At 64.9% G+C, this 21,765-nt stretch overlaps 1 protein-coding gene across 7 annotated transcripts; it reads right to left on the reverse strand.

Moving 5' to 3' along the window:
• Positions 1 to 8: 8 nt before the first annotated feature.
• Positions 9 to 21,666, reverse strand: GALNS (galactosamine (N-acetyl)-6-sulfatase). 7 transcript variants are annotated; one of them, XM_059045967.2, is made up of 14 exons: positions 21,448 to 21,666; positions 15,413 to 15,536; positions 14,615 to 14,689; positions 13,997 to 14,099; positions 11,370 to 11,513; positions 10,539 to 10,605; positions 10,331 to 10,458; positions 9,912 to 10,051; positions 8,111 to 8,214; positions 7,702 to 7,838; positions 6,994 to 7,096; positions 4,010 to 4,131; positions 3,369 to 3,486; positions 9 to 974 (listed from the first exon to the last, which is right to left on the reverse strand). In XM_059045967.2, the coding sequence occupies exons 1-14, from the start codon at positions 21,562 to 21,564 to the stop codon at positions 888 to 890; spliced, it is 1,569 nt and encodes a 522-aa protein (XP_058901950.1). In that variant the 5' UTR covers positions 21,565 to 21,666; the 3' UTR covers positions 9 to 887. The 7 variants fall into 7 exon arrangements, with proteins under 7 accessions (XP_058901950.1, XP_066876232.1, XP_066876233.1 ...); XM_067020131.1 differs by having other exon boundaries at positions 9,849 to 10,051; positions 21,448 to 21,656; XM_067020132.1 differs by lacking the exon at positions 21,448 to 21,666 and adding an exon at positions 15,698 to 18,460 and having other exon boundaries at positions 9,849 to 10,051.
• Between the last annotated feature and the right edge of the window lie 99 nt (positions 21,667 to 21,765).

Genomic DNA, 21,765 nt, shown 5'->3' on the forward strand with positions numbered 1-21,765 from the left:
CAAAAGGCTAAAATGCCTGTTACTTTATTCGAAACCCGTTCTCTTCATAATTTCCCAAGTCTTACAACAGTACAGAGTTGGTGTGACAGTCTGCAGAGTGGAAACTCCACACAATGAAAACGGCCCACGGGCCTTAAGGGGTACTCCCTGGAGGCCGTTCACAGTCCTCCTCAGGCCCTCTTGACTTTGCTGGTCAACGGGCTCATCCTTAAGCTTTGCCACCCTGGGCTCGAGGACGGGAGGGCGGGCGGGACACCTCTGAAGCACAGGCAGGCCCCACAGTGTGCTGGGGTCGGGAGTCCTGATCTCCAAGGAAGCTGGTGGCTTCAGCTGTCCGCACTGGACAGGGAGGCCCTTGGCCTCCTCCCCCTTCATGTTCACACACACACACACACACACACACACACACACACACACCCGACCATGGGGGGGAAGTACGCGGGGGAGGGGCGCTGGGGTATCCCCTGTGCACAGCGCCACGCGGCAACACAGGATTGGCACGGCCGCCCTCGACACCGGGGCTGAAGTCCTGAGGGGACTGCAGGGGCAGCCACGGCGAGTCAGGCCTCTGGGTCCTGGGGCAGAGCTCAGGCCCTGGAAGAGGCAGCTGGGAGGGAGCTGGAGCAGAGTGGGAGGACATGAGGCGGGCAGCCTCCGGTTCAGGGGCCGATGTGAGCCTGCGGCTGTACGGTCAGGCAGGCCCGGTGGGCTGGGAACTGACTCCAGGGCCGGGTTGCAGCAGGCGTAGTCTTGCAGGTCCTGCTGCTGGCTACAGGTGACGTCTGTCTGGCAGCAGTCAGGGCGGAGGGAGTCGGGGCTCCTCCAGCACAGGAGCCCTGAGACCAGAGCCTTCCTACGCCCAGGCCTGTCCTGAGCCCAAGCCGGTGCTAGTGGGGCCAGGAGCACTTCTCTGGGACAGACTCCGGGGGCATCAGGCACTTCCCTAACTTCTCGCAGCCCGGGGGTGCCCAGTTCTGGGTAATGAGAGTTCAGAAAGGGGACATGCAGTTATTCCAAGCACTTGTGGACTCAGCACTTTCCCCACTCCTGCCCTGCCCAGGCCTGTGACCTGCCCCACCCCAATGGGTGGCTGCAGCGTGGAATCACCTGTCTCCACCTGGCTCCGAGGCAACTCAATGCCTGAGGCCGGCACAGGAGACACTGCCCCACAGCAGCCTGGTATTAACGGGGCCTGCCTGTCACTGAAGGGGACAGTCCGCTAACTGCCCACAACCTTGGCCTCCCGGTAAGCTCTATAGGTGGCGGCCTTGGTGCCCCAGGGAAAGCTCGCCTGCTTCAGCACAGGCTCTCCCGGCTGCACCTTCATGGGCAGACTTGCTTTGTGTGGCCATGATTTCCTGGCAACAGAACAGGACACTCGGATTTCCCTGGTGGTGCAGTTGTTGGGAATCCGCCTGCCAGTGCAGGGGACACGGGTTCAAGCCCTGGTCTGGGAAGATCCCACATGCCGCGGAGCAACTGAGCCCGTGCGCCACAACTACTGAAGCCCGCGTGCCTAGAGCCCGTGCTCTGCAACAAGAGAAGCCACTGCGATGAGAAGCCCGCGCACCGCAACGAAGAGCGGCCCCTGCTCGCCGCAACTAGAGAACGCCCGCGCGCAGCAACGAAGACCCAACGCGGCCAATAAATAAGTTAATAAATAATTAAATAAATGTTCCTTTAAAAAAGAAAGACGAGGAAAAAAAAAAAAAACAGGAAGCTCATATCCCTGAGAGGGAGCCTTTGTGACTCTGTCGTGTCCCCTCTCCCGGGAGGTGTACCCATCCCCCCAATCACCCTGCGGGGGGCACTCACCCTACTACTGCCCCCGCCAGGGCCTGAGTCTGAATCAGAACATCAGCGCCAGTGAGAAGCGCAGGTAAAGCCCTCCGCTGCCCTGAATAGCATCAGGGCGCCCTCTGATTGCAGGCCGCCTGGCAGGGATAAAGAAGCAGTTCCCAACCTCTGAGGCAGAGCAGAGAAAGGGGCCAGGTGCCTGCAGAGAGCAGATTCTGGACCCAACCTGTGAGCCTGGGGGCTCAGGGAGGGCGTCTGATAAAGCTCTAGGGAGGTGGCCTGCCCGGGCTGCTCTCGTCCCAAGATCAGAGGTCACTACCCAGCGCCCTCACCCGCTGGCCTGGACGAGCGGGGCCCAGGCAGAGAGCGGGGACCGGGGAGGGCTTTGCACGCTCGTGTGCGCGCGCCCACACACGCGGCCACACACCGTTGAGTCCATGCGCCTCTGGTGGCAGTGCTCGCTTCAGAGTCTGAGGCCACCCCACGCTGGTCCGGGGCCCTCAGCTCCCTTGGGGCGGGGGTCCCTGCTTTCTGCTCCTCTGGGGTTGGCCAAGCCGCGGCAATCCCTGCCGCGCCCAGGAGGTGGCGGCAGCACCCCGGCCAAGTCAGCCCCTCCGCATCTCCCCTACTGTCAGTAAGACCCCCTTTGGTCCCGGAGCCGCCAGGCAACGGCTGCTACCTGGACACTCGGCCCACAGGGCAGGCGTGACAGGAGACGGAGTGCTGGGGTGCGGGCAGCACCGTGTCACAGAGGACAAGATGGGTTTGCAGGGGGCACCAGGGGCTCCTCCCTAGGCGGGGGCCTCTCAGGCTGCTGGGACCCGAGGGACCCCAGTGGTCCTGAGCCAGGGGGGCCCTCCTGCTCCACTGCTGAGTCCAGAGGCTGGAATGCCTGCCGAGGGAGGGGGGAGGCCCTGCCGGCCCCCGCCCCCACTGTCTTCCCCTGTGAGCCCCCGGTGTGGACAACAGCGACCGGGCCGCCGGCCTCCGGCCCTCTGACACTCCTCCCCCGCAGGGAGCGCGTCCGACCTCCGCGCTGCACCGTCATCACGCGCACCCGCCACAGCCACGCGGCAGCGCTCACAGTCACCTCCCGACTCCTCGAGGCAGCCGCTCTGCTGGCCCGGCCATGCTCACAGCCGCCAGGCGGGTCTGGGGAATGGGGTGTGCGGGGCAGGGGCACTCACGGGCTGGAAGCCCGGCTAAGTTACTGGCTTTGCTCGGCGGGTTTCGGGGTGCTGCCGGAGCCTCTGCCGCGGGGACGGGAGGTCGCCCACCTCTGTGGAGCGGGGAGCCACACAGACACCCCAGTCACGGGACGGACTTGTGGGTGAGCCCCCACGGAGTTGGAGGAGGCGCGCTCGGAGGCGGCCCACGGGCTTGCTGCGCCCCAGGCCACCCGCCCGGCCTTTCAACGCCCACATCCCACGTGGGTGTGGCTCGTCCTGCACCTGCAGAGGTGCCAAGCGACCCCCTGCCACTCCTGGGAGTGGGGTTCGTGCCTGCAGCAGCCCGCTCAGCACTCGCACGGCCCCGGGGCGGCCCCCGCAGCCCACGTACAAACCGCTCACCATGACCGCCTGGTCGCACACGTTGAGCTGGGGCTGTCCGGGGACCAAGGCCTCCTGGTGCCGCCGGACAACCGGGGCGATCCGGCGGAGCGCGTCCAGGTACTCGGTGCTGGCGACGCTGCAGGCGAGGGGCACCAGGTCACCGAGGTGGAGGGAGGGACGGAGCAAGTGGGGCCGCCCACCCAGGGAGGCCAGGCTTGCGGGGGAGACTGAGGAACAAGCCCGCCCCGCCCCCGGTCACCACCCAGCAGCCTCCTGGGAAGAGCGGCTGCGGCCCCCACCTTGTCCCGCCCGCCCGCCCTGAGAGGCGTGCAGCCCGGGGACCACCCGGCAAGTGAGGGTCAGGCAGAGCCGCGTCGTGCCCAGGGCAGCAGCTGTGACCCTTCAGCCAGCTGCTTCTCAGCAGGAGCCGCCGCGCACCGCCCGGCACCGCAGGCGCCCTGAGCTGCGCAGCCTTGGCCGCGCCCCACCTCTCCTCTCGGGCCCCCTTTTCATCCTCTGGCCCCGGTTCGTTTCTCTCAGAGCAGCTGGTCCTGCCCCAAACGCCCTGAGACCGCGTGGCTCCCGGGCCCTCGGCGCCCTGCTCGGGCGGCTGCACTCGCCCCGCAAGGTGACCTGGGGCCCCGAAACCCCCCGCTCACCTGAGGGGGTACCTCTCCCCGGGGTCTCGTCCCAGGTGGAAGAGCAGAGGCAGCTTAGTGTGCTCCTCCTGCGAGTGCGTGGTGACCCCTGACACGTTCTGCCCGGGGCAGAAGTCCACGCCCTGAAACGACAGGCCGCGCCAGCCCTTAGGGTTTCAGTACTTTCTTGGGGGACGGGGTGGTGAATCTCTAAAATATTTCAGTCCATCTTCCATCTAATTTCTAAAGCAAAGCTTTTCACGTCCACCCGATCTGCCTCGTAGCAGATGAAGCGTGCAGCGGTCGGCATTCCTCCACGACCCCTTGGCCAGCTGGGGAGCAGGGACCGCAGGCCTGAGAGCCAGAGGAGACACAGGGGAGCCGGACGCACCGCCCCCACCCTTAGCAGGAGACGAAGCATCTCCTCCACCGAGGCTCAGGCGTGCAGCCCTGCTCTGCGCCCTCAAGGCGGCCTCTGCCCTCGGGGTTCCGCCTTTGCCGCACGTGGGAGACGGGGTTCCCATGCCAGCACGTCCCCCAGGCTTGAAGGCTGCCGCTCGGGGCTCCCTGACTTGGTTTAGGGAAAGGCCTGCTGCCATCTGGGCAGAGTCGGGCAAGGCCAAGTGTTGCGGCCCCAGAAGCAGCTGGGCACTGGTCTCCAGGCAACGCGGGACACCGTTGACAGGGTCTGGAGCGGGGCCGTGGTGGGGCACATTAACCCTAAAACGGGGCTGGGGACAGAGGCGTGCCTCCTGCTTCTCCTGCAGGCGCCGGGGTCTGACGGCAGCCCCCCCAACACCCGCGTGTCTGTGCTGGACAGCCAGGCGGCGGAGCAGCAAATGTTCTGCTTCTCAGTAAAGCAGGGAGGTGAGCGAGATAAATTCCAGTGGTCTGCCCTGAGCTGTAGACCCCTGAATCAGCGGCTGCAATCTAAGCTGTCGAAGGCGGCCGAGAACGGACGCCCAGGTGGGTCCCAAGTGAGTGACCTCTGACCTTCTGGAAGCAGACCAGCTGGAGAACAAAAGTGGATTTAACGGTGCGAGAAAGAACCACGTTTAGCAGGAAAAAGCTGAGCAGTTAATGGAGAAGAATGCAAGTCTAGACAGAAAACACATTATAATTTGGATGCAAATCAAATAAGCTATTTAATTAACATCCCGCTAATTAGCACAGGAGTTTTCCCTCACAGCCACTAGAGGGAGGGAGGACTCGCCCCAGGGGCGCCGCAGCGGAGCCCCACGCAGCCCAGCCAGGCAGAGGGGGCGCGGGGAGCCCTGCCCCAGCACAGCTCTGGCTTTCGGAGCACAGGAAGGAGGGGGGCGAGCCGTGCCCTTGAGCCCACGCTCGTGGATCTTGCCCAGAAATGCAGAAGGTCCCGTGGACACACGGGCCCTCCCTCCCGCCTCGGCCCCCGGGCCTCAGACCCATCACGAGGGGAGGTCACGGGCTTGTTGGTGACGGTGGCACCAGGCCTGGCACGGGGAGGACGCTTCCTCCTTCGCCTCCGGAACTGGATCAGGACGCGGGCAGGTGGGCCCACAGGCATGGGGGTCGAGGGGGGTGGCAGACGCCCCAGACAAGGGTACGGTGGGAAGTTAACAAGGTCCCCTCGGGCAAACCCTGCAGCTGGGGACCCCGACGTGTGTTCTCAGCTAAGCCCCGCCCCCAGCCTGCGGTCAAGGCTGCCCCTCAAGTGCTGATCGCCTGCAAGGGATGCAAGAGGCGGGTCCAAGTCTCCGTGGAGCCCAGGGGGCTGTCGATGGCCACAAGGCCGCTGTCATAGTTTCTGGGGCCCCCCCGACTGCACACACCCCCTCAGCCTTACTGGTCCCTGCAGGGAGAAGGGCCATCAAAGCAGCGTGCGAGTGCCCCCCGCCCCGACCGCCAGCACCTGAATGGGACTGCAACCGTGCGAAGCCACCGCAGGAGGGACCCCCCGGTTCCTGCACGCCCATGCGCCTTGGAGAAGAGATGGGAGTTTTGCAGGTTTTGTCTCACAACAGGACAGCGGCCGTGCAGACCAAACCAACCAGAAGCCCCACAAAGAACCCTCGGAAAACGGAAGCAGCACCGCCCGCCGAGCCCTGCGCACTGGTGTCCCCCAGCCACGCCACGGGGGCCTCTCCTGACACTTTCCGACCCCACCGTGAACGTGCTCGAGTCAGGACAGGCCGTGCAGCTGGCTGCCCGCTGCCTGCAGATCCTCTGGGCTAGAAGAGGCTCCCCAGCCCCTGTGGGCTCCGGCTTGGGTGGAGGCTGGGCTGACCAGACCTGCCCTCAAGAGGCCCAACAGCACCCGTGCAGCTGGACGCAACAGGGACCCTATGGGGTAGGGAGGGGCCTGGGGAGGGACAAGGGAAGCCACACGCTGTCTCCAAGGGTCGCCACACCGCCTGCCTCAGAGCTCTCTCAGGAGGGCGCTCCTAGGCCTCTCGGCCCCTTAGCATCTTCCGGGGCGCGCCAGCCGCGGCCCTGCCAGTTGGGGTGCTGGGTGCTCAGGATAGCTCAGCCCAGGGCAGTGACGGGACCTGGGGAAGCACAGGCTCGGCTAGGGGAGGGCGAGCGGGGGGTGGGGGGGGGCCCAGGCACGCGGAGAGGAGGCGGTGGGCGGCCACGAGCTGGGAGGGCCGAGTGGGGCTCCAGGCCTGGCAGGGGCACTTCACCGTCAGGACCGGGGGCGTACACGGGGGAGCAAACATTGCGACAGCCTCTCGGGGGGCCGCACAGCACCTGGCCAGGCCAGTGGGTGGACGGGAGGGGAGGATGGGAAGGTGCCGGGTCCGCCTGGGCCCCTGAAGCATCTGACCCGGGTTTGGGGCTGAGCTGCCCTGAGACCTCCTCTCCTGAGCCTGGGTGGCCCGGGCCAGGGTGGGTGCTGTCCTTGCGGCTACACCTCGTCACCCCCAAGTCCCTGACAGCAGATCAGCTCGTGAGCCGGGGGCACAGAGGCCTCCCCAAGGTGGGACATGAGGGACGAGGAGTCCACGGAGCCGGGAACCCCTCACCTGTCTGAACTCCTCCCAGGAATTGGTCCAGGTCCAGAAGTGGGCCTTGTACTGGCCGAGGGTGACCGCCATCAGCGTGTTGCCACGGTAATAGAATATTGGCCTGTCGGGGGGGGACAGGCAGCGTCAACTGAAAGGGTCCCCGGGCTGTGGAGGAGCCCCCATGGCCGTCCCTCATCCTCGGTGCTGGGGAGGCTGGCGGCGGAGGCAGGGGGTAGCACCGGGGCAGGGCGGGCGGGCCTGTGGGGACGAGCGTGGCGCTGGCCCCCCCTGCCACCCCCGCCGGGGGAAGCAAGCTCTCATGCCAGGTCTCAAGACAGAAAAGAGTGAGCCGTCCACTCCTGGCCGTAAGCCTGCTCTGGCCACGCTCTACACACTTCACAATCCGCGCCCCTTCTCGGCAGCCTGGGAAACTCATTTTGTTTGAGCAAAACAGTAGCAGGTCTTGAGCTGGAGAAACTGCCTCTGGACAGCGTCCCGGCGCGCAGCTGGGTGTAGGCTGGGGCCGGGCAGCGGGAGAGGGACACCCCGCAGGGAGGAACGAGGCCTCTCCGCCCCACCAAGCGCTTCCTGCCAAGGTCCCCGGGTCTCACCTCCCCCTGGGCGAGGACACCTCCCCCTGGGCAAGGACACGGGCTTTGTCAGCCAGCTCGGCTCCGGCACCAGGTGCGGGGCGCCAGGCGGGGCGAGTGCCCGGCGGACACCTACCTGTCTGTCAGGCGGCCCTGGAGCATGGTGGGGAGGAGGTCCAGGCCGTCGATGGCCCTGTCCCTGGGTGGCTCCAGGCCTGCGAGGGACAGGCTGGTGGTGAAGAGGTCCATGATGCTGCCCAGCTGGCGGCTCACCTGCGATGGACGCGGCCCACACGCACTGAGGACGCCCGCCCTGCCCCGCCCAGACGGCGGCCAGGGCCCCCAGGCGCGCTCGCTGATGCGCATGCGCGCGCATGCGCACACACGCGGTCCCATCCCGCAGCACGTCCACACACGCGGAACAGAGGCTCTGCCTGCCCAGCGACACGTGTGCCTGGCACATGAGTGCAGGAGCAGGCCAGAGGGGCCCGCGGCTTCCCGCCCCGCACGGCCGCAGGTCTGGCACGAGGCCGGCTCCCACTCACCTGGCCGGCAGGGATGTGCCCGGGCCACCAGGCGATCGCAGGCTCCCTCATTCCACCTTCAAACGTGGTCTGCTTCCCGCACAGAAAGGGCCCGTTGCTGCCGCCTGGGGACAGTCGCCCATCAGGCCGCGTGCCCGAGTCCCCAGGGCCACACACACCCTGCCGGGCACTCGCCCTCGCGACACGTCCGTCCACCTGGCTCCCCACCTGGCCCTTTGGAGGTGACATTGCTGAGGCACTGAGGCCGTCATGGAGACAGAGGCCCAGCCCTGGGGTTCAAGCCTCAAGTTCAAGGTCAGAACACCTGGAGATGACTCTGACCTAGAGCTGTGGTCGTAAGGTCACGCCCCCATAGACCGCAACCACGCACACACAGCACGTGGACGTGTTAGTGAAAGATGTGAAAACGTTAAGACACAGTCCCGACCCCTGGCCTGGCAGGTGCCAGGTTCCCTAAATGTCACCGTGCACAAGCAGCTCCTGTGTGCCTGGGGTTTGGGGGTGCAGATCCCGTGTTTCTGACACGCCCTGCTCTGAGCAGGTGGCCCCTGAACCCGGCTGTGGGCGGTGCCGAGGGCAGACAGCCCAGTCCTGGCTAATCGCACATCCCCGGCTCGCTGCCGTGACGGAGGGAGGGTCCCACAACCTCAGGACCCCCGAGGATGGGGAGACGGACACAACAGCACAGCGTCTGCCAGCAGCGAGAATGTGGCTTGCCCACAGCGTCCCCGCGCTGCAGCCCGAAGCCCACCTCGCTGGTCAGCACAGGGCCAGCAAGGGTCACAGGCCAGAGGTCAATGAGGGCCTACTTCTTTCCTGCTCCTGTCTCTCCAGCTGCGGGTGGGCACATGGATTTTCATCGTCCTCTTCTGCCCCTGCAACTCCTCGGCCGAAGCCAGTTGCGCTGTTCCTGTCCCTGGAGATCCCTGGGCCCCTCTGCCCCCAGGACACGTGGCTGTAAGGTCCCCAGTGCCTCCCCAGACGGGCCCGGCCCTGTGGGGTTTCTTGCTGTCTGTGGCCTTCCTTCCAGTGCTGTCTGAGTGACTCAGAGCCCTCCTGGGGCCCAGGCTTTTTAAGAAGGGAAGAAGAGACATCACCACGGGGGGTTGAAACCCTCAAAGGACTATGAAAAGCCAGGTCTAACAACCTCGCTCCAGCTCTGCAAGCTGGAAAAGCCTCCCTCGGACCTGAGAGTCCTAGAGGTCAGGGTCCTCAGGAGGACTGCAGGCCCGGCAGGGACACAAAGGGAGGGTCTGGGGGAGTGAGCAGCCCCCCTGCGCTGCACCAGGGGCTCCAGCACTGCAGGGGAGGGGGGCTCGGTCCCTTCCCTCCTGGACACCACCCACCACAAGGCCTGGGAGGGCACCTCTGAGGGGCGGGGTGGGCGCCAAGCCTGGGCCTGGCTGCTGCAGGGTCATTGCCCCCGTGGGAAGGGAGGCCCCCCAACACAGAAAAAGGGGCAGACGTGTCCAGTCACAAGGGCCACTGTGTTACAGCTGAGATCAGAACAGAAACGCCGACCGGGGACGGTGCAGCTTCAGAGAACTCGGGATGTGACTGGCCCCAGGGCTGGCCAGTAGAGAGGCAGGACGCGGTGGGGGCCGCGGCCTCGGCCTCCGCCTGCTCCACCCATTTCTCCCTCCTGACCAGGCCCCTGCCAGGCGGTGGGGAGGAGGGGCGTTGGGCCTGCGGGGCGCTTGCTGGTGTCCCTCCCTCCCCAAGGCTGCGCCCTTCATACTCGGCCCGGTGGGGGGCGTGCTGAGGGGCACCGGGTGGAGCCCCATCTGCTCGAGCCACGTGCCTTGTTTGGGTGCAGAAATGAGGGCAGCGCCGTTGTCGGACGTGAAGAAAACGAAGGTGTTCTCCGCGATACCCAGGTCCCGGAGGAGGTGCAGGATCCTCCCGATGCTGCTGTCAATCTCCCGGACGGCGTCCCCGTAACTGCGGGAAGGAGGGAGCGGTTGCAGGGGCCGGCCGCCTCCAGGACCAGAGGGCGGCGGAAGCCGAACCTCAGGGAGGGACGAGGACGGGGCGTTCCAGTCAAGTTTCAGACGGAATCGGAATCGGGGCAGAGCCGGCCCGCCCTCCACCACCACAGAGGCACAGACGCTGCACTCTGTCCACAGCCGACAGTGGTACCGGGGGCCCCGCCTCCGGTGGTGACCAAGCACGGCTGGCCCCCCCGCCCCGGGGTCCAGGTCTCTGTGACCAAGGACTCACCGCCCTCGCTGGCTGGTGCCCAGGAAAGGCCTGGAGGCGTAAACAGGCGCGTGTGTTGCGTCGATGGCCCAGTGCAGAAAGAAGGGGCGGCGAGCTGCCTGCTGCCTCGTAATGAAATCCAGCGCTTCCTGAGGAGAAGCACGCACGTCTTCCCCGCCCCAGGCCCCCCCACAAACCCCAGAGCCGGGCCAGCCCCTGCTGCCGTCACCTGCAGGTAGATCTGGGTGAGGTTGGCTTCTCCAGTCTTCAGGTTAATTGGAAATTCCTCATAAAATCTAAAAACAGTACAGATCCAGAAAGAAATCAGCCTTCAGGGCAGGAAAGCCCCTCCTCCCTGATTTCCTGGCCAAAGTCAGGGGCCTCGTTTAAAAGAGAGATGGAAACGTTCACGTCAGGGACAAAACCGGAGCCTGGAAGCTCCCAGGCCCATCGGGGACCCACTGGGGTTGAGTCTGGTGCCCCGGTGACCCCACCATCTGGGAGAAGGAGGGGAGCCCCGTCAAAGGACCGGCAGGACGGTGCGAGAGGAAACGGCCAGTCCACAGCCACGGAGGGCACGGCCAACGGGTGTGGGAATCTCTCTGGGGTGATGGAGACGGTCTGGGATGGGGGTGCCGGGTGAGCTACGCCCAGCAATGCTGGCCCAGCTCTGCGGTCCAGTGACGTGTACCGCGCTTCCACCAGAGCAAAAATAATTTAGAGAGGAAGAAAGAAAGGGAAGTTAGGCCAGACAGGAAAGACCGGGGCCTGCCTGCGGCCACCCGATGGCCAGACCAGGTCGGTGCTGCAGCCAACGGCCCCCCAGACAGTGGCTCGGAGCGAGGCTGAGCGTCCAGAGCGTAGCCCCCTCAGGGCACGGGGCCCAAAGCCCGGCAGCCGAGGGAAGCGCCTCGCTGGGGAGCATGTGGGGCTCCCAGCACACTTCCCGAGAGAGTTAGGAGCCCCCGGAGGCGGGGCTCTTCTAAGTCAGAGGTCACGGGGCCGGGCCCGGGCAGGACGAGGAGCTGGCGCGTGGGCAGCCGCGGGCAGGGCCTGTTACCTGCCAACCATCTCCCGGTCGCGGTACACAGGGATGTTGGGCCTGGCCTTGTTGTCATAAGGTCCAAAGTGACAGTTGGGGGATCCAAACCACTCGTCGAATCCGTGCTTCAGCGGGTGGAACTGAGGCCTGTGGCCCAGATGCCTAGAGACAGGGACCCGGGGCACTTCAGGGACCCCTGCACGGGAGCCCCGGAGCTCCGGGAAGCAAACACCCTCGCCTTCAGAGAACAGCTCAGGAGACAAGGCTCCAGCCAGCCCCAGGGTGTGCTGAGCCCGGGCGCCCCGCGGCCTGGCCCCCCTGCCCGCACCGTCCACGCAGGCGACAACCGACGGGCACACACGGGGACGGTGACCAGGTCCCATGAGCGCAGCCCACGGCCCCGGCGCCCTGGGGAGGAGCCGGACGGGACGAGAGGAGAACACGGCAAGGTGCCCGCAGGGCAGCGGCCCAGCTGTTCCCGAGACCCGGGCTCGGACCCGCCCCCTGCTCCCAGCCAGGAGCCCCTTCCCCGCGGGTACGTCATGTCGGGTCCTCTCGCCAGTGGGAGGGTCTCTCTCAAGAAGGCGCAGCTTAGGGGAGGGGCTTGGGGGTGAGGTTCCTCCTCCCTGGGAAGCAGACAGGTTTCTTGGGGTCACGTCTGCAGAAAGCCTCTTGCAGCCAGCATCGCCGGCACAGCGCTGGGGGACTGCGCCGGGCCAGGCCGACTCCAGGTCACCGTGAGCTCGCCACACAGCTCGGTCCCTCGGTCAGGTGGATGCGGCACGAGACCGCGGGGCAGGACGGGGCCGGAACTGAGCTGGCGGGCGGCGGGGTCTGGGCGCCGGTAAGGGAACCTCTCAGTGCCCCCTGCTGGTCCTGAAACACTCTGCCTCCGCCGGATGGCTGCCCGGCTTCTGGAGCCCCTGTGCCGGAGGCACCCGCACCGGCTCTGCCCTGAGCGCTGTCTCCGCAAAGGAGAGCCGGCTGCATCCCGTGCTTCCTCCCTGGGCCCGCAGCTGTGACACCCCCCCATGCTGGACACCGCTGGATGTGACCCTCCTGGGCCCGCGTCCTTCCCCCAAACAGCTTTCGTGAAACAGAAACACCCACGAAGGTCCGGCTCGCGTGAAGCTGTCGATTCCAAGTGCTGGTCCCAGGGCAGCTGTGGGGTCAGCGCTGCCCGCTGGCGAGCTGAATGACAGCACGTTGAGCCCCTGGGACTCGGGGCAGCCCCTCGCGGGAACCCAGGCTCCATCCACCCCAGGCCTTGGTTAGGCCGAGGAAATCCTGATCCATGGTGCTGGGGCCCGAGGCTGGCTGTCAGGCAGTCACGGCCACGGCCACCAACACCCCTGCGGCTCTGACGGGACCCTGCTGAGACCAGGACACCCACCTGACAGAGGAGGGGCCGAGCCCCCTGCCCCGGGCCTCCTAGAGCCCGTCATCCCATTGGCCATGGCCTCCCTGACCCCTGCTGGTCCACCAGCACTGCGTCCACCTCCCCGCGTCTATGCCACCTGCTTCTCCAGGCCCTGCCGCGTCCCTTCCTGTTCCTGACTCCGCCCATCTCGGGAGTTCGTGGGGACAGGCTCCCACTCCAGCTCTGGCTGCCCCGTGTCAATGACCACGAATGGGACGCCCCTGCACCGGGGCAGAGCCACCAGGCTGGGCAGAGAGCGCCGGTCATTGTGGGGGCTCCTCCTTCTGTAGGCGCAGCCCTGGCACAGCCCCGGCGGGCCTTGTAGCCGCCCTACCGCCGTCTCCCGGGCCTTCCCGGCACTGCTGGGCCTTGCAGGCTCCCACATCCTGCACCCTCGTCAGCTCTGCTCTGCAGCCCCCACCGCCTCCAGGCTTGACCGCTCGGCCAGCAGGACAGCTGCCAGCCCGTCTCGGGGGTGAGGAAGCAGCCTCCAGGTCCCCGGGGTCCCTGAGGACTCCTCTCCCGGTTTCTGCAGATCCCCCATCACTAGGACTGTCAGCTGCGTGGAACAGTGGTCCCCAAGGGGCACAGATGAGGTGCTTGCCCTCGAGGTGGTGCGTGCCAGAGGGGTCAAGGGGGGATGGTCCAAAGCACAGCAGCGGCCGAGCAGAGATGATCAGGGCTGGAAAGTCAGGGAAGGCTTCCTGTAGGAAGCAGCCTTGGTCTGCAAGGGCTCCAACACTCAGGAGAGGAAAGAGAGGACATCCGACCTTCACGTCAACCTCTAGGGCTGCGCAGTTCAGCATCCGCGGGGAGTAGGAGAAGCCACTTCACAGGCTTAACCACGTAACAGCACGACACCACGTGTGACAACGTGATCTCTTACGATCACGTGATCCGACGGTTCCACACCACACGACCGTCCTCTATCCCCTGCTTGCTTCTCGGTTTCACCACCAGACAGAGCCCGTTTGCTCGCTGGCGAGTCATCGTGACGGCACGTGTGTGCAACAACATGGCTCCTTTGGTGCTGCTGTGGCAGCCACCACCCCAGCCTCGCCACGGGAGGTCCCACGGGCACGGCCACAGCAGCTTTTAAAGGGACGCTTTGGACATCTTAGCGGACCTGGAATTCAAGGACTCTACTCCCACCCGAGGGGCTCCCACTGGGCAACGTCAGTGAGGAGCCCGTGGGGTGAGCCCAGCAGGCAGGTGTGGGACTCACCACTTGCCCACGATCTTGCTGGTGTAGCCGGCCTCCTTCAGCAGCTCCGGCAGCAGGAGCTCGGAGTCCGGGATGCCGCCCACTATCTCCTGGGGCGTGTAGGCTGGTGGAGCAACGCACCGTGTGAGCCGGCGGAGTGGAGCAGCAGAGCCCTGGCGGCACTGCCGGGGCACTTTGCAGGCGGCTCCTCACAGCCAGCACCATTACCAGAGCGAACAGGCAGACGTGCCCCCGAGGGGGGTCCGGACTCAGGGGTCGGGGGTCAGGGGTCAGGGGGTCGGGGGTCAGGGGAGGGCCCGCCCCCGAGGTCTCCAGAACTCGGCCTCTGAGACCACACCTTCCTCCATGGGCCACTTGAAGCCCCACCTGGTGGGGAGCCCACCCTAGAGCTGGGCCACCCCACCCCTGGGACAGGGCGAGAGGAGGCCCCACCCTCACCGTCCTCCCCACCCGCCTAAAACACACTGTTTCTGGTGGAAGCTCTGCCTTCTGTTTTTAAGTGAGTTACGACCCACAAAGAACGCTCAACCCTGGGTGCCGAGTGCGCCGGGAGAAGCCAGGTCACCGGAGAGGACGGGTGACAGGCGCCCCCTCCCTCTACCCCAGGGCACAGCCTACCATTCCTGGCGTGCCCGTTGGTGGTGTAGAAGCCACTGCGGATGGGCAGGCGTCCGGTGAGCAGAGCCGCCCTGGCTACGCGGAGGGGACACAACAGAAACACGGGTCACGCGTGCAGCCCGAGGCCAGCCCTGCGGTACCCGGGTCCCCGGCAGCCACTTGAGTCGGGTGGGAGCCCAGCCCCGCAATGACCAGCAGTGGGGTGGCTGCAGCTCCCCCTGGCTCTCTCGGGCTCCCGGGACAGCCCCCAGGCCTCCTCATGCGCCGCCCCTTCCGGGGTCACCTCTCGTGCTCCAGATCGGAGGTCCTCCCCACCTGCGAGGCCCCTACACCCCCAGCTGACGATCCCTTCCTCGGCCGAGCACCTCCCCCGAACCAGCCGCGGCACCCAGCTCTGCGAATGAACAGCCGCCGCCGCCGGGGCAGCCACTGGGGCCTCAAACACCCCCAGAGGCTCCGAGCCCTTGGTGGCCTCTGATGGCTCCTGATGGCCCCGCGTTCCCCAGGGCACGGAGCCCAGGCGCTCCCAAGCACCAGGATCCGACAGAGGAGGCCGCTGCCCGCCTGCCAGCCCTCTGCCCCTTGCGGGAAACGTCGGTGGAGCCGACACCCAAGTCAGGGCTGCCGCCCCCGTGCTCCGTGCCCGCACGCTGTGCCCCACTTTCTGCTCTACGCATTCCCCGCCTCCCCACCGCGCCTCAGTCTCCACGCTCCGTGCCCGCCCTCCCTGTGTCCCCCAGCCCAGTGTGCCCTACGCCCGGCCCCACGCCCGGGTGGCCTGAGCGGGCCCTGACTTACAAGGGGAGCACAGGGGGTTGGCCGTGTAGAAGTTCGGGAAGAGCAGCCCTTCCGCAGCCATCCGGTCCAAATGCGGGGTCTCTCTGGAAGGTTCTCCGTACACCCCGAGGTCGCCCCACCCCATCTGCAGGAAAGAGCGTGTGGAGGTGGGACGAGAACGTAGCCGGAGCCGCGGCCCCCGGCACACCCCGAGCCGCTCCCCGGTGCAGATGCCCGGCGCCCGCCTCCTCCCGGCTCCGACACCGGCCCCAAGCGCTCGCAGGGCACCGGTACCAAGACACACACCTCTCTGCCTTCCGCACAGACGAGGAGGCCGTCCTGCTCTGCGGTGTGAGTTCACATTTAAAACCAGTGGCTGGGCCCCGTGAAGCTAACCCCGCGAGACCCGCGGTTCCTCCGAGCTCGCTGTCCCGAGGACCGGGCCGGCCGGCACCCAGGCGCCCCACAAACGTCCACAGCAGCGGGACCCCCGACTGCTCAAAAGAAACAGCCTGTGTCCATCACTGATAAACAGCAGACAGAACGTGGTCTATCCATCCAGGACCGGGGTGAACAGCAGCCTCTCCAGTTTATGTCCACTCAGAACCGGAGAACGTAACCATATTTGGAGATACGGACGTAATCAGCTAAGATGAGATCACACTGGACCAGGGCAGCCCTAAATCCAGTGACTGGGGTCCGTGTGAGAAGATGGGACACAGAGACAAGACAGACACACGAGGAGAGGCCAGGCCTCCGCGACGGACGCAGAGACCGGAGGGTCGCGGCCACAAGCCAAGGAGCACAGGAGCCCCCAGGAGATGGAGGGGAGGGAGGAGCCTCCCTCGGAGCCTCCGGAGAGACTGGCCCTGCGACCCCTGGATTTCAGACTCTGGCCTCCAGGACTGGAGGGAATAGATCCCTATTCCAAGGCACCAAGTCTGTGGCCATCTGTTAGGCACGAGGGACCTGATACACACGCTACGGACCAGTACTCGGCCGTAAAGAGGAACGAGGTGCTGACGCTCACGAAAACAGGCTGCTGCGAAGCCGGTCAGAAAAGGCCGCAGGGCGTACGATGGATGTGAAACGTCCAGAACAGGCAAGTCCACGGGGACAAGGCAGATGGGTGGTTGCCAGGGGCTGGGGGAGGGGGAGGAGAGTGCCTGCCAGCGGGAAAGGGGTTTCCCTTCGGGGGTGGGGTGTTCTCGGCCACCGGATGGGGCCGCTGCACAAGCCGGCGAAGTGCTCAACACCGCCGAACCGCACGCTTTAAAATGTTAAAAGGGTGAATTCGTGCCATGTGCGTGGTGCCAAAATAAAACCAGCCAGGAGGTGAGGTGGGTTAGCACGTGCACAGGGATGGACGGAGGGACAGATGTGAGACGGAGCAGGCAGAGGCCCGGCGGGGCGACAGGCGCGCACTGCGACACCCTTTCAGCTGCACGGGGTGCTTGACACCTGTCACCAGAAAGCGCTGAGGAAATACCTGTAAAGGGCAACAGGACGTGACTTCGCTCTGCGACCCAGCGCATCCTCCTGCGGCCAGTGGCGTGGGGCAGGAGTGACCCCGACAAACTGACCCCCTCGGCGCTGGTGGCGGGCACGGCCCTGCTTCCCCTCTCGATTCTCTAGGCGCGCCACCCCCTCCACACTGGCTCTCCTTCACCGGCCACTCCTCCTGGAGGGGTGGAGTCGGGGGGGGCGGGGACGGGGTTTCTCCCCGGGTTATGAAGATGACCTACAGCTGACCGTGGGGACAGCTGCACGACGCTGTGAAGGTGCTGGAAACCGCGGAACTGCGCCCTTTAACTGGTGAACTGTGCGTGATGGAAACTACGTCTCCACAGAGTGCCGCTGGAAAAGCGCAGGCACCTGCTGCCGCAGAGGCCTGGCCGTGCCGGTCTCTCCAGGGCCCCGTAGAGCTCTCCGGACTCACGGGCCGCGGCCTGCCGGCCCACAGCAGCCTCGGCAGGTCTGCACGGAGACGCTGGGGAGAGCTGGGCCGGCGCGCGCGAAGCTCGTGGAGCCTTGGGTCCCACATGGGGGCCGAGCACGCAGGTTTGCCCAGGACGGTCACAGGTAGGTGTGTGGTCTGGCTGTAATCATTCATGTCCCCTGCACTGGACAGTAGCTCACACAGCGCCCTCTCCATCAGGGAGAGCCAGGATGGGGACACGTCCCCTCGCCTCCCAGCCTTAGGCCCATCCTGACACTCGGGTCCCAGAGCTGCCTTGGGCCTTTTGCCCTTGGACCGTGTGCTCTGTTCTCAAAGACCCTTCCAGCCACAGAGTCCCTTTGGAGATGATTTATTTTGAAGTTACTGAAAAGGCTTTTCCATTCACCACAACAGGAGCTGGAATGAAAGTTGCCCCTGGAGGGAAGTGCGGCCAGCAGGGGCAGGAAGTGGAGTGGAAGACATGAGGCTGCAGGCTCCAGGCCCCTCCCCGCTGCCCGCCTCTCCCCCACCCCACGGGGCACAGGTGGGCTGCCGACCCTCCCCCACAGGCCAGGTAGGAGAAGCGAGGCAGAGGGGCTGGGTCTGCTGGTACCACCCAAATCCCAGCCTCCCAGGAGGGAGGTGGGGATAGGCACAAGCCTGACGTTTGCATAAACAGCTTAGGCACAGGGAATGCTGGGATACCCCCCAGATCCATGTTCCCAGATGGCGGCCGAGGGCCCACCTCTCTACAGGTGAGCCTCTCGGAGGCTTGCAGTCATCGGCCTGCTGTGTTAGCTCTTTCCTGCTGAATCAAATTCTATTATCACCTATCGGTAGGCTTTCTTGGCTAAAAAAATCGGGATGTTAACATCCGCCTTGCACGGCTACCACGAGCTCCATGAAACCATCCTCCACAACACCCTGGGCAGGGTCTCCCACAGAGTGTGAAGGATGTCCCCCCTCTCCCACGCGATCGCCCGCCCGCACTCCCAAGGCAGCCGGGAACCCGGGCCTACGCTTCTCCTCCTGGCCTCAGCCTTGCCTTTAGTCGGTGGGAACTTCAATACTTCTGGGCATAACTAATGAGAACATAGCACAGGGAACTCTACTCAGTACTCCATGCTGACCTAAACGGGAAAGAAATCCAAAAATGAGGGGCTATATGTATACATATACCTGACTCACTTTGCTATACAACAGAAACTAACACAGCACTGTAGAGCAACTACACTCCAATAAAAACTGAAAAAAAAAAAAAAAAAGACTTCTGGGCAGTGCAGGGGCCACACACGGCTACGAGGGATTATTACCCGTGCGTGTGTCCACATCGACACGTGTGTGAGGCCCTGGAGGGTCAGGACGGGGGCACTGGCTGGATGGGCCCACCGTGGGGACACAGGGGCCTCTGTGCGGCCTGGCCTTACCCTTCCCGGTCGTCACAGGGCATCTTTCTTAGTCCTGTTTTACAAGTAAAGAACGGAGGCACAGGCGGCGCTCGGGCCCAGCCGGGCAGGAGGGAGCTCTGTGCCTGTGCCCCGGCCCCATCACCCGTGAGCCTTAGAGAACGGAGCTTCTCCGCCTCTTCTAAATTCTTCCACAAGTTGATGCCTACCAGGGCCTGCGCCTCCTGCCAGGCCTGACGACCGCACAGGTGAGGGCACAGAGCTGGGGGGCCTGAAGCCTGTCCAGTCGGGAGAGCCTCGGCCCCCACTTCTGCTAAAGTCGCTTTGAGTGTGCTTCCTGTCATCCGCTGACCAGGACAGAGGTCTCCTCGACTTCTCCGGGCTTCAGCTGCCAAAGAAGCCCAAAGTCACAGGAGGAACCCGCAGAGGAAAGGCAGGGCATCAGGGCCTCCTGGCCCACTGTTCCCGTTTCCTGGACCCACCCTGGGCACCCAGGCAGACGGGCCCCCGGGTCAGCCCCCCTCGAGTAAGACGCGCCCAGTGCCGGTCCCGCTCCACCACTCAGGGCCTCCGGCAGAGCCCAGAGGCCCCGGTAATGGGAAAAGAGAAAGAGGTGGGTGCGGGCATAGGTTGTACTTTTTGTAGCCCCATAAATCCAGAAAACGACCATCTCAACCAGCCTGCAGCATCAACCCTCACTAATGAGCCGTCACCTTGGAGAGAAGGGGAGGGGCAGAAATCGGAGCGCGAAGTGCTCAGCTAAGCCTTTTGCCCCAATCGTTTATGTACTTAAACAGCCGTCCTGCCCAGGAACCTCAGCTTTGAGAAGGCTGACCCGCTGACACAGCGGGCATTTCCAAGACCCACGTGTTCATCATGAAGCAAAGTTTCCGTACCAGCCATCGGGGTGGGCCCCGGAGGAGAGGAGCTTCGGGGTCCCTACGCAAGCCGTCGTGTCTGAGCAGTTATGAGTAAAGAGAAGCACGGTCTGTGTCACCTCTGGGTGGTGCCACTATGGATGGGTTTCTGCGATCTTTTCCGGCTTATTTGAATGTCGTTAACTTTTTGTAATAAAGAATTATTTTCATAATAAAAAAATTACATGAGATACGTTTTATGTCTTTTTCTTGTACTAGGTCTTTGAAATCCGAGCATGTTTTTCACACACACAGCACCTCGCAATTCCGACCAGCCAGGACCGCCCAGCAGCCACGTGAGGCCCATGGCCTTGGTCCAAAGGCTCCTGGGAGTGTCTCTGTTGGTCTTTTGGGAAACTTTGAGCTATTTTTACTCACAACACTTCTGACACCAAATGTGTGTGTGCGCGCGCGCGGGGTGGGGGGGGGGTGTGGGGGGGTGACCACACCAACTACTTCTCTGGCCTCCAGGCACGGGCTGGGAGTACAACAGTTCAGCTCTGTCTGACACTCCCTACCCGGACCTGGCATCTGACCCCACAGGTCAAGGGCTCAGCCCCACAAGACTGCCCCCACTTCACATGCCAGGCCCACATCCTGGGCCTCCTGTAAGTCAAGGCTCCCACAACCCACCCCCACTGCCCCCTAAGTTGGATAATTTGCTAGAAAGGCTCATAGAACTCAGGGTGGCGCTCTGTTTACTATCACCTGCTTACTATCAAGGATACAACTCAAGGACAACAGGTGGAAGAGATGCCTCGGGTGAGGTGTTGGTGGGGGGGGGGACACACTTCCCCGCCCTCTCTGAGTCCCTCCACGTGAAAACCGACCTGGAGCCCCTGGAGGTCAAGGCTGTGCTGGAAGCTCTAACCCTCCAGTCACACCTTGGCCTTCCTGGCGACCCCATCCTGAAGCCATCCAGGGCGCCCCCCACTACAGACACTGGTATCACTCCGGATTCGAGGGTTTAGGAGCCGTATGCAGGACCCTCTGCACTGCCTCAGCCCCCAGGATGGGGCAGAGGGGAGGCCCAAAGGGCCGCAGTCTCCACGCAGCTCAGAGGAGCAGGCACCTGAACCCAGGTTGTCTGCGTCCCCACTTTACACCAACGCCTCACATGGACTAATTTCAGAACCTCCATTTCACTCCCCGAAAAGTGGCCCCCAAATACAGTCCCGCTTCCTGGGGAAGGGGCACAGGAACCAAGTCGCAAAGAAGGCGCGAACAGCTCGGCTCTGCGGGAAAGGCAGGCCCACCGGTGCGACCAGGGTGGCCTGGGGCTACACACACACCCATGGGGGACATTCCTCCGGTCCAGCTCTTCCCCGCTCCACAAAGACCTGACCTTTGGTCAGAAATCTCAGCAGGGTGGGAGCAGCCAGACCGAGCAGGCGGCGGCAGCCCTGGGGCAGGGCAGGTCCAGCAGGCCAAAGGCGGCGGGGAAGGCGACTTCCAGGGCGGGCAGGCAGGCCGGGGTCTTGGTCAGCTCTGCACCGCTTCCCTGCCACCCACACCGCCGGCAGTGGGGGGCGGCAGGCGAAAGCAGGGATCCTGGGGAGGTGGCCCTCACGCGGCCGGCATCGCAGCACGCCTGGGCGGCGGCGGAAGAAGCGGGGAAGGGAACAGGACAGGAAGGTCTTCTCCTGGCCCGGCCTGGACACCACACCTCACTTCACCCTCACCCACGAGCCAGGCTGCGGCCTGCAGGGCCAGGCGCGATCCCCACACCGCCGGCCGCCCCCAACCCCGCCCGAGCGCAGCCCTCCCGGGAGCCCGGCCCACACCCGCACTCACGTCGTCCATGAGCAGGAGCAGGATGTTGGGTGGCTGCGGGGCGCCTGTGACCCCCAGCCCCGCGGCGCTCAGCACCAGAAGCAGCCGCCACCTCGTCGCCGCAGCAACCGCCGCCATGGCAACCACGCCGAGCGCCACCGAGTCGCGGAGCTGCGGGAACGGGCCGGGCGTAGCGGGCGATCCTTCCGGCCGGGCGATGGGGCGGGGCCATGCCGGCTGAGTGACAGGAGAAGTGAGGCCCTGACCAACAGAATGAGAGGTGGGGCGGGGTCAGACCGGCTGAGTGACAGGGATGCGGGGCAAGGCCGGCTGACTGAC

The sequence above is a fragment of the Kogia breviceps genome, chromosome 18 (genome assembly GCF_026419965.1).
Source record: "Kogia breviceps isolate mKogBre1 chromosome 18, mKogBre1 haplotype 1, whole genome shotgun sequence".
NCBI classification, from domain to species: Eukaryota; Metazoa; Chordata; class Mammalia; order Artiodactyla; family Physeteridae; genus Kogia; species Kogia breviceps.

What these genes read in the sequence shown, in the direction of transcription:
- GALNS (XM_067020131.1), bottom strand. Translation starts at nt 21,564, where the DNA reads ATGGCGGCGGTTGCTGCGGCGACGAGGTGGCGGCTGCTTCTGGTGCTG. An exon ending in AGCAAGATCGTGGGCAAGTG is followed by an intron (nt 11,514 to 13,996) that starts GTGAGTCCCACA and finishes CCCTGTCTCTAG; the next exon opens with GCATCTGGGCCACAGGCCTC. An exon ending in TGTGCGACCAGGCGGTCATG is followed by an intron (nt 975 to 3,368) that starts GTGAGCGGTTTG and finishes CTCATTACCCAG; the next exon opens with AACTGGGCACCCCCGGGCTG.